The sequence below is a fragment of the Gracilinanus agilis genome, chromosome 4 (assembly GCF_016433145.1).
Source record: "Gracilinanus agilis isolate LMUSP501 chromosome 4, AgileGrace, whole genome shotgun sequence".
NCBI lineage: Eukaryota > Metazoa > Chordata > Mammalia > Didelphimorphia > Didelphidae > Gracilinanus > Gracilinanus agilis.
In genome coordinates this window covers 237,681,866-237,696,383 of record NC_058133.1, presented here as the reverse complement: position 1 = coordinate 237,696,383, position 14,518 = coordinate 237,681,866, and the positions used below count along the sequence as shown (strand labels likewise).

The 14,518-nt window shown below is 36.5% G+C and overlaps 1 protein-coding gene across 1 annotated transcript in view; it reads left to right on the top strand.

Annotated features, from left to right (window-relative positions):
* Positions 1 to 14,518, top strand: part of LOC123245291 (myosin-13) — a 69,197-nt gene that overhangs the window by 34,788 nt on the left and 19,891 nt on the right. Inside the window, exons 21-25 of the mRNA XM_044674123.1 lie at positions 778 to 1,020; positions 8,336 to 8,512; positions 10,266 to 10,411; positions 10,514 to 10,604; positions 11,601 to 11,990. Of these exons, the coding sequence (XP_044530058.1) occupies positions 778 to 1,020; positions 8,336 to 8,512; positions 10,266 to 10,411; positions 10,514 to 10,604; positions 11,601 to 11,990 (1,047 nt within the window). The remainder of the gene's footprint in view (positions 1 to 777; positions 1,021 to 8,335; positions 8,513 to 10,265; positions 10,412 to 10,513; positions 10,605 to 11,600; positions 11,991 to 14,518) is intronic.

Genomic DNA, 14,518 nt, shown 5'->3' with positions numbered 1-14,518 from the left:
ATGTTCTTAGAGGGGCAAAGAGTCTCCTGAATGTAACAAAATCACTTAATAATGCAACAGCCCTTTTAAAAATATTTAGAGGAAATGAGATAACTTTCTGATAAAACATTAGCAATAATTAGCAATGTGCCTTAAGAGAATTTGTGTTTTCCTGAATTCCTTTTGAAGTTTACTTGGCTTATTTTGGTTGCCCCAGTCTCACAAGCAAGTTATCTGAATCCTTTTGTCAAGGCTGATTTTTCCCTCATCTGATATTACTGTCATCACACTTTTTTGTCTTTTACAGTCTAAATTGTATACATTAAGTTATCTTGTGGGTATGCCTTACTTCTCCTACTCGATTGTGAGCTTTTGGAGATCATAGACCATGTCTTATCACTCTTTGTATATTCCCTATAAAATTTAGCATAGTATCTTGCATATTATAAGCACTTAATGAATGATCATTGAATTAATGGATTAATTTTTAGCATTTCTTAAGAACTTATTATGTGCCAGATGTTGCACTAGGTGCAGGGGATACAAAGATAATATAATTCCTGCCCTCAAGTAATTTACATTCTATTTAATGGAAACACCTAGAATTGCCCTGCTGTTTACTCTAAGTTTTGAGATCACACTTAAGTGTTCTCTTTTGTATCATGCTTGTATCATGTTCTACCTTATCCTAGCTATCAGATTTTAAGCTTTTAGAGAAAAACATAACCACACCTTGTAGGCATTTTTGTTGTGCAAAATGATAATGAAATTGATATGATCACTGAAATTTTCTTCCAGGAAACTGAAAATCTGATGAATGCAGAAGAAAGATGTGAGGGGCTAATTAAGAGCAAGATTCAACTGGAAGCTAAAATTAAGGAGCTAAGTGAGAGATTGGAAGAAGAAGAATACACAAATTCTGAATTAGTAGCCAAGAAAAGGAAATTGGAAGATGAATGTTCATCACTCAAGAAAGACATTGATGACCTAGAATTGACCCTGACTAAAGTAGAAAAAGAGAAGCATGCAACAGAGAACAAGGTGGAACCATTAGGCCAGGAAAAGTCTCTATTCATGAGACACTTCCTGGTAGCCAGCAGTATATCTCATATGTCTAGGGAGGGATTTGAGGTTGGAAGTTTCATTTGTATCAACTATAGGAAACTGAGTAGAGAAGGCAACTCTAGTCCCAATAAGCCTAATCTGTTTTTCATCTTTTTTTGCTGAGATGGAATTCCATAACCCTTCACTTCTGGCATGAAAAAGAAAACAGTGGTAGGGAAGTAGTGCTATTGTTATCCTTATTTTACAAGTAAGGAAACATGAAGACAGAAGTTAAATGGCTTGCCCAGGGTCACACACGTAATAAATATATATTATTCCAGGTTTAAACTCAGGTCTTTCAAACTTCAGAACCATTGATTCATTGCACTACTTCATTGCCTATATAATGAGAAAATGGAAAAGTGGATGGGCATAGTTGATTGTAGAACTAAAAAATAATTAAGAATTATTCATTTTAAGTTCATGTTAAATACTGAAGAACTTAAAATAAACAGTTTTATTGTTACTCAAGACATTTATCTAGATCTGATAGGGGAAGGTTGAGGTCCCCTACTAGTATGGTTTTGCTATCTATTTCATTCTTAAGCTCCACTAGCTTCTCCTTTAGAAATATGGAAGCTATATCGTTTGGTGCATACATGTTGAGTACTAATATTTCTTCATTGTTTATACTGCCTTTTATTAGGATATAGTTACCTTCCCTATCTCTTTTAACCAGATCTATTTTTACTTTGGCTCTGTCAGAGATCATGATGGCAACCCCTGCCTTGTTTTCTCATTTGAAGCCCAATAGATTTTGCTCCATCCTTTCATTTTTATTCTATGTATGTCTGTCTGTCTCATGTGTGTTTCTTGTAGACAGCATATGGTAGGATTTTGGTTTCTAATCCACTCTGCTATTTGCTTTTGTTTTATGGGTGAGTTCATCCCATTCACATTCAGAGTTATAATTATCAGCTGTGTATTCCCAGGCATTTTGATTCTCTCTCCTTGTCCTGTCCTTTCTTCTTTCACTATTTCCTTCTATACCAGTGTTTTGTTTTTAATTGTTACTTAAGAGAGCTCAAGAGAGGCATTGTGGCCCAAACACACACACACACACACACACACACACACACACACACACACACACACAGAAAATTCAGGTTTTTGGAGGTTCAAGTCAGTTCAGTTCTCTAGGTCTCAGTTTTCTTATCTGTTAAATGAGGTAGATTACATTGCCTCTAAAGTTCCTTCCAATTCTAAAATATGATCAACATATATAGATATCAATGCACATTTATATAACTATTACACTTATACTTTCCTCACAATGCTATTGGGGTTATAGACAAAATTAGATTCTCTGGTAGAGCTCCTTCTAGGCTTACTCCTCTCACCCTTATCCTGCACTTGGTCTGATAAGTTAGATCTCCAGAAAGGAGGCAGCTATTCTCCCTTAGGCATTTAGGGCTAACTCTGAGGCTGGGTTTTTAGTATTATTGTTCCCCTGTCCCACAATTCTTTGCTCCTACCATTAGCCATGGGAGGTCCTAGCTCAAGTTTGGCCTTAGATACTTCCTAGCTGTGTGACCCTGGGCAAGTCATGTAACCCCAATTGCCTAGCCTTTACCACTCTTCTGCTCTGGAACTGATACTTAGTATCAATTCTAGGATAGGAGGTAATGGTTAAAAAAAAAAAAGTCAGCCAGAAGCTATTGGGTTTTAGAAAAACAGTTTACTGGAAAGGTATAACAAGAGCAATGAACATAAAATATTCCTCTAAACTAGGGACACACTCTCTCCGGGTACCTACATGTATAGTTCCCCTGGGGCCTTACAATTTCTGGTATTGGAAGTCCTTTGCCAAGTTCCTTTTAGGAGCAGCTCCTTGCTGGATAGGCAGCCCCTTTGGGTCCCAAAGGTCTAGGCTTCTATTTGAGTCCATAGTCAGCACCTCTAGTGGTGTCACACTCCCTGAAGCTGTTTATACTTGAATCACACAATGCAATTTTCCCTTCGTGTCTTTCATTCCTATTCCAGATGCTGCCTGGACCCCTATAATGAACCACAATAATTTGGCTACTGCTCCTCTGGTGGACATGACCCTTGATGTTAGACTACACCTCTGCAACAGCTACAACTGAAACCATTCTTGTAGATGCCTTTGAGGTGGGCAGAACAATTAAGGTAAAGGAAATTCAGCAAAAGGTATAAAGGCAAATGCAGATTTACTTAGTAAAATCTCCTGGTCCTCATTGCCACTTGGCCATGACCATAGAGGTAGAGAAGAAAGACACTTTCTAGTATCACTGTGGCCCTGGGAGTAAGGAAGGAACCTTTACTTCTACTCCTGCTTACTGGTCACAGCTTAGCATCCTGAAAGCTGTGTCTAAGAATGGCCCCAACAGTCACCTTCCATAGTCAGCAGCTTTTTTTTTTCCATAGCTCAGATCATCAGATAAACAAGGAAATCACAGTGATGACCTGTGAACAACAAGTAGATTTACCCTAAACCTTCACAAAGGTCAATTAGAAGCAAGCAGAAAATATCTGAGTATTTATTGAGGCTGTTCAGGGATCCCATTACAGTCTTCTCTAGTTAAAAATTTTCTTTCCTTGACAAACTAAGTACATTTTAGGAGAGAAATTTTATTCATATCCTCTATTCCCAAGTTCTCTGAGATCTCTGGTAGTCTCAGGCAATGACTTTTCATCTGCTTTAACAGTGCCATGTACAAGAGTCTAAAAATAGTCAATGTGACACAGATCACATGATTAATATAAGAGTTGGAAGGGATCTCTAACCCATACATGAAATGAACTGTCATTATCCATCTCTAATGGATAGCAAGCCTCTGCTTAAAATAGAGGTAACTGTTACCTCATGAGGTAAGTCATCCCTCTTTTGAACAGCTGATTAAGTTTTCCCTAACATCAAACTTAAATTGACTCTTTTTACCTTCCACCTACTGCCAAAAAGAACAAATATAACTCCTTTTCTAAAAGACAGACTTTCAAAAATTAGAAGACAGTTGTCATGTCCCCTCTTAGGTCCTCTTTTCTTTTCTCTAAGCTAAATAATGCCTAGTTCCTTCATCAGATGATCATATGTCTTAAATTTAAAGGCCTTAACCAAAATGGGTGCCTTGCCCTGGTCATCATATAAGTCCTTCTCTAGAATTCTCCAAATGAGATATTGTAAGGACAGAGTACAATGGATTTTCATATTCTTGTTCATGAAAGTTCTGCCTTCCTAATGTAGTCCAATTATATTAGCCCATTGCTTTACCTTTACTGGTTTCCACATCATACTGCTGGCCTAAGCTAGGCTGGAGCTAGGGCACATATGGAGGCTGGAGTTCTTGGAATCTGTCTGCTTGCCTCCTCAGTCACTAATCAGAGAAGGAAGAGTACATGGAATTCACATTAGTCACCAAAAGTGACTAAACTTTTATCCATTTTGATAAACCTTAGGAGATTTTTTATTATACTTGCCCCCCAGAAAGATAATTGCTGTTATCAGGTCAACCAGTTCCTGACTTAGTACCCCAGAGGAGTGTATCATGAACAGCTATTATTCTCCTTTTCTTTCTCTGTTTCTTACGGAAGGATCTCTTACCTGACAGCTATTACATCTCTATTATAATGTTCTTGAGAGAAAAAGCAGTTTCTCCCTCCTTAGAGAAACCAGATTACTCCACTTCAGGAAAAACCTTAGATGTTACTTCAAGCTCTAAATGTATAGTTGTCCTTTTCCTTCCTTTGTTCTCTGGATTATTGTCCAAGTTCTGCTAAATAAAAATTCCTCTGGGTCCATGTAAAATCTATTTCAATACCTTAACATATGGAATAATACACCACCACCTCAAAAATCCATTTGCATAGAGTAAAGATTGCCCAGAGTTCCTGGCAATCACTTTAAATTTCCATGCTCAGCAAATTTTATATATGTGTGTATATACATGTATACATATATACATATACATATATAAATATACATTGTGCTTTTGTCCATTATATGCAGTAGATATAACACAATGCAAATTATCACTTGTTAGGCTGTATCAATGTCAACAGGTTAGAATTATTTGCAGAATGCATCAGAAACACATTTAATAGTAGCATATCTATGTCCATAAAATAAAAGCAAACATGCATAAAAGCAAACAATCTTAAACCAGTTATTAGAATAAGCCCACAAAATAAAAAAAATTATGTATACATAAATATACAAATGCATACATAGTATATATACATATATACAAAAAATGTATGCATAGGTAGTAGCAAACTGAGCAGTTAAACTATTGTAGCTATAATACAGCCAAAATAACAGCATAAATCAAAATAGTCATAACATAAAAATAATAAAGTAGAAGCATACTTAAACATTCAATAATTAGCACATATACAATAATATAACATATATCAGTACATAAACATCCAAAGAAAAGTTAACTCAAAGGAATTGGTATGACTTTTAAAGAAAACACACTAAAATTTCTAATCACAGCCTAAAACAATAGTGAAATGTTAATTTTTCCATAGAGGATTTCTGTAAGCTAGGATGCTCAAGACCTGAGAGGCTCTGGGGAAGTGCCACAGAAATATCTTAGATGAGCCCTAACAAAGTAGCATTCCCTCTGGGCTCATTGGAAGAGAAAATACTTTCCTTCCCTTATAGTCCAAAATCCTGATAATCCCAGAAAGGATGATCATATAAACCCAGGGCTATGGCAATCCCACCACTGTGGAAACTAGGGCTGGGAGACAACTAGGAGAGCATAAAAGCCCCTCACACTGGTTGCCTTTGTTTCTCTTGCTGTATTTCCTTTACTTTCTCAGATCTGAACTGTTGATAACATATTTTGGAGCAGTTGTAGTTGAGGCCACAGCCAGAAGTCTTGTGAAAATGGCAATATCCATTGAAGTAGCAGCAACCAATAAATGGTATCTGTACTAGGAATGGAAAGACATCAAGGAAATATAGAAAGAGTACTAGTTGCTAAAGGGAAGACAACTTTGGGAAATATAACCATTCTCAAGAAGTGTAACTTGGATTCAATCAAGGCATGACCACTTGGGCCCCAGTTGGGCTACCTACCCAACAGAGTTCAGTGGAATTTGGTAAGGACTCTACAAAGGGAAAAAAGGACTTCCAGTGCCAGGAGTTCTGAAGTACCCCTCAACCAGTATTGTGCTGGAATGTTTAACTTGACCTCTCTCCAAATACAACATACTTTTAAGTTTTTATTTTATTTATTATATATTGTATTATTATGATTATAAATATAGCAATATAATACACTAAAATATAATATACAACTATAAATAATACAAGATGTTTATATTATTTATTATTAACTATTTTAATAACATTTTTCCATCACTTTCTTAAGTCTAGACAATCAACAAAACAATAAATTAAGCCCTCACAAGTTTGCTATTTCCAGGGTAAAATGCTTATATGAAAATAACAATTTGCTCTCTCCAGGCAGTTAGAACTGACTCCTTCATATGCTTGCCAGTTGTCCCATACATCTATGACCATTCACCTTTATTCTTTAAGTTTGAACTCTCCGGGAGTATGTATGTGCAAGGGGACAGTGTACTCCTAGTTTGGGGGAAAATATTTCATTCCCCTTTTCTTGTTATACCTTCTCAGCCTTTTCTAAAATTCAATGGATTCTGCTTGGCTAATTATTAAAGGTGNGTATTATTATGATTATAAATATAGCAATATAATACACTAAAATATAATATACAACTATAAATAATACAAGATGTTTATATTATTTATTATTAACTATTTTAATAACATTTTTCCATCACTTTCTTAAGTCTAGACAATCAACAAAACAATAAATTAAGCCCTCACAAGTTTGCTATTTCCAGGGTAAAATGCTTATATGAAAATAACAATTTGCTCTCTCCAGGCAGTTAGAACTGACTCCTTCATATGCTTGCCAGTTGTCCCATACATCTATGACCATTCACCTTTATTCTTTAAGTTTGAACTCTCCGGGAGTATGTATGTGCAAGGGGACAGTGTACTCCTAGTTTGGGGGAAAATATTTCATTCCCCTTTTCTTGTTATACCTTCTCAGCCTTTTCTAAAATTCAATGGATTCTGCTTGGCTAATTATTAAAGGTGAGTGCACATTCTTGAGGGAGCACAGCATAGGAGGGACTAAAAAACCAATTCCTCAGTTAGACATAGAAGTCTAACTTAGAGGGATTGCTACACCCTTTTTGCAAATAGAGAAACCAAAGCTTTCTAGTAAATATTAAAGCTGTGACTTGAACCCAGGTCTTCTGACTCAAAGACTTTTTTACAACAATGGTAAATTGAAGTGATGACTGTTAACTGTAAATAAAAATTCTTTACAGAATTCCCTTATACAGCTATCTTCTCTAATGCATTTAAAATATAAATCCACTTGCCAAAATTCTATTTATATCCAATTTTTACCTTGTAAAATAAGGGGAAGGGAGGAGATAATGAACCAATGGGGTCCCTTCTATAGGTAATACTGTATGATTCTAAGCTTCTAAAGAAGCATCTTTTGTGTAAAATAAATTACTATATGTTATAATGACATGTTACTAGTAATTTGCTATTAGTCCTATGTGATTTTAAATGATACATAAAATATTGAAGCACTTGTAGCCAAAAGCAGCCCTAAGCTAAAGTAAGCAAAGTTACCTTTTTTTATACTATCTTCTATATCCCCTTTCAGTCCATCTATCCTGTCTTATTCTACTGCTGACCTTCTTGTCTTTCCTTTTTCTTCATTCCCATGCCTACTACTCTCATCAAAATCATGGACCCCACAATAGTACCTACTGTGGGAAGCACTTCTTGCTTCTTGATTTTTTTCTGTTTTTTCTTCCTTCCTTATTCACCCCTAGTCAAAATATAGCCAGTCCATGTTCTTTTCCCTCTGGGATCTGCCTTCTGCTAATTAACCAAATAAACTTGTGTTAATCTTAGTAGGTATTAATACCTACCTCCTAAGTAATAGTTAATATCTAAGGATGGGTTTCTTAAGATATAATGCCTTTACTCAAAAAGAATAAATCTATCAGTGAAAGTTCAGGTACTGTACTGATAGAGTAATTTAAAATAAAAGAAAGAAAAAGAAAGAGAGAGAGAGAGAAAATAAAATACAAAAATACAAAAGAAAATAAAATCCAGAGAAATAATGAAGAACAGAAATGAACTACCAAGAGGTTAGAGTTGGCAGGTTTTAGTGGAACTTTCCATTTTAATTGTTCCTTCATTTAAAGTGTGTTGGCTTTCTTCTAGGTGAAGAATCTTTCTGAAGAGATGACAGCTCTAGAAGGAAATATTTCCAAACTGAATAAGGAAAAGAAATCTCTCCAGGAGGCTCATCAGCAAACCCTAGATGATCTACAGGCTGAAGAAGATAAAGTCAACAGTCTGACCAAAATGAAACTTAAACTTGAACAACAAGTAGATGATGTAAGTATACTTATTATTGCAGTTTAATGTTCAGTGGGTACATTGATAAATGCTAAAGATTCCATTCTTGAAAAAATTCTAATCCAAACCTTTTCTTTTTGTAGCAATGAAAAATCCACCCCCCCTCTTTTTTTCAGCACTATTATTGAGCAACATTTGAATCTCATTGATTCACTTGTGTTTTACTGGTAAGGAGTTCCCAAATTCACTGAATTTTCTAGTTATACATCAATCCCAATGTTTCTTTCAAATTACTTGAGATCAGACTAGGTAAATACCAATTGGAAAGCCACTCTGGTTTAATTCACAGCCCACATTCTCTAGAAATGAGTATGTACATGAATACCTCGTTGTGGCTTGGTCATATATCTACTCTTTATGACCTCATGGATCATATCATGCTAATACTATATATAGTGTTTTCTTAAAAAAACACACTGGCATAGTTTGCCATTTCTTTTTCCAGAGGATTAAGGCAAACAAAGGTTATGACTTGACCAGAGTCACATAACTTATAAGTATCTAAGACCAGATTTGAACTCATGTCTTCCTGACCTGAATGGTCATGTGGGTAAGTTAGGCTGACTTCCTTGGCCTACCTTGGCGTTTTTCCAAGACTCTACCTTAAGCAGGCACCAACCTATCTGATTGCTAGGCCTTGTGGCTTGTAGCCTAATTTATTTAGCCTTTTAACCTTCTCTCTCCATCCAGGCCTCTCCCTCTCTCTATTTCCCTACCTTTTACCTTCCTAATTGTAAATAAACTACCTTAAACCTGATCCTGTCTTGGGTCTATTTTAATACGGAATCAATCTGAATTATTGATTCCTGGCAGCCACACTTTAAATATATATCTATAAAATATCTAAAATCTCCCTCTTACATGAGCCACCTATCTATATTAACACTTTAGTCTTCTTCAGTGCCATAATGTGTGTATGATGTGTGTCCCTGGGCAAAGCTGCCAATGAAGGAGCATTTATTTCTTGACTAGATGATCTATGCATATGCATGCTCTGAATACAAGTAATCATTGAATCTTTTTTTAAAAATCAGTACTAAGTATACATAACCAATACTAAGTATAAGTTCCAAAGCAGAAGAGCTGTAAGGCTAGATAATTGGGGTTAAGTGACTTGCCCAGAAAGTGCCTTGGGCCAAATTTGAACCTAGGACCTCTTAACTCCAAGCCTGTGGTTCTCTATCCCCTGAGCCACCTAACTGCCCCTGGAATGATAGCATCTTAAGACTTAGCTCTAGAAGGAAACATAGACTTAACAAGATTTCAAACTGAAAAGGATCTTTAGAAATCACCTAATCCAGCCATTTTACTGAGTGGAAGGAGGAAACGCACTGGTAGTGGAAAGTCTGGACAGGCTCATTCCCTTCCTGACCAAGAAGGGCTGCTGCCAATACTCATTATGAGATGTGAGGAATCTTAGAGTATTTACACAAAAACTGATTTCGGATAGCTACTTTCCAAAGGACATGATGTTGTTTTCTAATAGAAAGCACTGGATTTTGAGTTCAAAGGATCTTAGTTTGACTCCTGGCTATGCTACAGAATAGTTCTATGACCTTGTACAAGTCAATAAAAAGATCTCTAGGTTTTCTTATCTGTAGAAATGTGTGGGTTGATCAAGATGATTTCTAAGGTCCCTTCCAACTCTAAATCCTATTATCCTATAATCCTATAAAATGGTCTAGTTTATGTCCCCTGGCTCATACTGAACTTAATCTCTCTCTCTTACTAGCTGGAGGGTTCTTTGGACCAGGAAAAGAAGCTTCGGCTAGACCTAGAAAGAACAAAGAGGAAGCTTGAGGGGGATGTGAAGCTGTCCCAGGAATCTATCATGGACTTAGAAAACAACAACCAACAAAATGAGGAAAAAATGAAGAAGTATAAAGTTGACCTTTTCATTTTGTATCTTTGAAATTAAGTCTGAAAGTCAAATTCAATTTTCAAAACCTGGCATCTATTGTGCTTTTGAATTTTTGCTAGGAAAGAATTTGAAATCAGTCAATTACAAAGCAAAATTGAGGATGAGCAGGTTCAAAGTTTGCAATTACAGAAGAAGATTAAGGAATTGCAGGTAAAATCAAAAAACCTTTTGTACTTAAAAAAAAACCCTTCCCAAATTCCCTTTCTTTTCCATCATTTATCCTTCCTTTATCTCAGTATCCATCCTACTTCACATTAAAGATAGGGTAATTATCTTCTTTTCTCCACTGTGCTGCTTGCCTCCCCACTTTTTTTTCTCCCTGACCATTGGTACCTCTCCTTCTTCCAACCTATTCCAAAACAAACTTGGGAACCCTCTGGTTCTATATTAACAATGCCTTGCTGGGAATCTCTACCCAGATGTCAATCAATCAACAAGCATCTAGTATGTGTTAGGCACTAGACACTTGGCATAGAAAGAAAAATAAAGGAAATAGTCCCACATTCTTTCAAGAAAGCAATTTTGTGTGTGTGTGTGTGTGTGTGTGTGTGTGTGTGTACATACACATAAATGTAGACTAAAATATATACAAAATAAATACAACATAATTTCTGGGGGAGGCACTAAAAGCTGATGTATGTTCACACAGGTTATGGGTCCTCTATTTTTTGAATGTACTCCCTCTCCATCTTCACCCTTACAATCTCTTGATTCTTCCAAAGAACAGCTGGGAAAATACTTTCTAAATAAGGCCTTTATTGATGCTCCTTGCCAGTACTCATTCTTTCTCTCTAAATTGCTTTGTATAATTTTGTAGCTATTTTTTTTTTCATATTTCCCCTCTAGAATGTAAGCTCATTCTGTTTTGTACCTCATGTATAGCACAGTGCCCTTGCACATAGTAGCAGCTTAATAATTGCATGGACTCTAAAGCCAGGAGTGAAGAAATCTACATTGATAACCTGCTTCTGACATTTATTGCAAGTGCGCCTTTAATTCTCTTTAAAATCTCAGTTTCTTCTTCTGTAAAATGGGAAGGTGGATCAGCTATTCTCTGGGATCACCTTCTCTCTAGAGCTATAATCTTATGAAACCTCATAAAATGTTGTAAATATTTATTGAATTGAATATAATTGAATATTTTAGGCTCGTAAAGAAGAAGTGGAGGAGGAATTTGAAGCTGAGCATACGCTTAGAGGAAGGATTGAGAAGCAGCGCGCTGATCTCTCCAGGGAGCTTGAGGAGATCAGCGAGCGCTTGGAAGAAGCTGGTGGGGCAACTTCAACTCAGGTGGAATTAAACAAGAAGCGAGAGATCGAATTCCAGAAGTTACGCCGAGACTTTGAGGAAGCCAACCTGCACCATGAAGCTACCCTGGCTACCCTTCGCAAGAAGCATTCCGACAGTGTCACAGAGCTTCAGGAACAAATTGACAACCTGCAGAGAGTTAAGCAGAAACTGGAAAAGGAGAAGAGTGAACTGAAGATGGAGATTGACGACCTTGCCAGCAATGTTGAAAGTGTCTCCAAATCTAAGGTAGAGTCACAATTTTTAGAAAATTCTACTATCTTATAACTCTATCTAGTGATTACTACTAATAGCATGTATATAACAGGTATTCAGGCTTCTAAAGCACTTTACCGTTGTTTGTTGTCTTTACAACAAACCTAGAATTAGGTATTTTAATTATCCCCATTGTACAAATGAGGAATCTGAGGCAGACAGGAGTTGATTTGCCTAAGTTCACACAGTCTGAGACAGAATTAGGGTCTTCTTGACCCCAAGACCAGCAGCAGTCTCAGTATTGTTGTTCAGTTATCTGACGCGGTGACCCCGTTTTAGGGTTTTCTTGGTAAAAATACTGGAGTAGTTTGTCATTTCCTTCTCCAACTCATTTTTTTTTTAACACCCTTGCCTTCTGTCTTATGCTAATGCTAAGCATTGGTTCCAAGGCAGAAGAGCTAAGGGGAAGTAATTAAGGTTAAGTGACTTGCCCAGGGTCACAGCCAGGTCTAAGGCCAAATTTGAATTCAGGATCTTTCATCTCCAGGCCTGGCGCTCTCTACCGGTTAAGCCACCTAGCTGCCCCTGTCTGGTTCATTTTACAGATGTGGAACTGAGGCAAATGGGGTTAAGTGACTTGCCCAGGTCATACAGCTAATAAGTATCTAAGGCTGGATTTGAACTAAGGTCTTCCTGACTCCTGGCCCAGAGCTCTAGCTGCTAGCCACCTCATAAGTACTGCTACATTTCTACTAAGATGTCCCACTGACATATGACAAGTCCAAAATGGAACTCATCTTGATGTCACACCCACTTACCAACCCCCACTTCCAAATGGCCTGTTTCTGTCAGCAATATACTGAGTCACCCAGAATTGTGAGGATTTTCTGAGTGAATTTTAGCACTGCAGTTGCCTATCTTTCCCAGGGCTGTGATTGATTTATATCCTCTAATAGGAGAAAGACCTTGAAAAGCTTCCTGTCTGAGATAGACTTTGCCTTAGTTTCAGGGTCTCATACTAATTCACATGTTCATACCTATGCTTTCCTGTTACCTTCCTAGACATTGACTTTTCTGACTTCTGTGAACTCTCTGCCTCTAGGCAGCTTTCTTGGTCTCAACCCTTTCGTTTTGAATTCTAAAGTATCGATAATACTTCCTGGGTCCAAACTGTCTCCAGGATATGCTTATATGTCTGCTTTTTGAATACTATTAGGAGTCCATTGCTCCTTACAGCTCAGCATTACATTCTGCTGAAGCCACTATCATCCAACTTGTGTGATAATTAAAAATAAAAAGTACCATGTACAATGATGGTAGCAAAATAATTTATCCAACATACAAAGTGTTTTGTACAGTGCCGTCAGATTTGAACAGAAGTTTCTAAATATCACAATGGCCTTATGAGGTAGATAGTTCCTCAATACATATAATCTTGGTCATTGTTGTATTGATGAGAAAATAATCTCCAAGAGGTATTAGGGACAGAATTTTGAACCCATGTTTCTTCTAATTCCAAGTCCAACGTCCTTTCCATTAAGCATGATATAGTGAAAACAGCATTAGTCTTAGAAAACATGAATTAAAATAATTACTAATTATATCATCCTTGGTCAATCTGTAAATTTTTTGTAACTTAAGTTTATTTATCTGTAAAATTGGAATAATAATAGTACTTATAGCACATCCTAAATCATAGTGTTGTGGGGGGGGGGGGAGGGAACGGGTTCATTATAAACCCTGTGGATGGAGTGAACATACTAAGAAACAAAAATGAGTTAAAAATGAAAGATATAATTTTTTTAATAGGAAAAGAGAAGGGTTCACAAGCATTCCTTCCACATTTTACTTGGCTGTCCCTGTAAATACTTTTTAAAATAAAATGTTTAGTTGTGCTTTGTGTCTCTTTTGAGTCTCTTTTCTTTCGTTCTCTTTCCTGCTTTTCTCTCTTTCGCTGGATTTTTCTCCTCTCATCCCTTTAACCAGAAATGATATAGAACTGAAAAGAAATTGAAAGAGAATAGGCCTTGGAGTTGGAAAGACTTGGGTTCAAGTTGCACTTCTACCATATACAGTACCCTAAATAACTTTCTGGAGCTATAAATTCTGGTTATAAACTTCTACTGCTGATCTGCAGTTAGTAAAAGAGATTTCCTTGTAGGAAGTTTCCCATACCAATGAAATCACAGGACTAGACAAAAAAAGAAAATAGATTATATATATATAATCTATTTTCTTTTATATATATATATATGTAGTGAAATGTAACTGCTGAACTTGAAATCAAAAGTTCAATCTAAGCTTGGACACTTACTAGCTAGATAACTGTCTCAAAGTCAATTTATCTCTGTCTCAGTTTTCCCATCTGTAATATAGGGACAATAATACATAAATGGCCTAGTTTTTAGGGTTATTGTGGGGAAAGCACTTGGAAGCCAAAAAATGCTATAGAAATATGAGTTAGTCTTAGTGTGGTTTTAAGCTTTAAAAACTTAAATAGCTCTTGGGACACTTGTATCATCTGAAAAGTGAGCTGGAAAAAGAAATAGCAAGCCATTCTC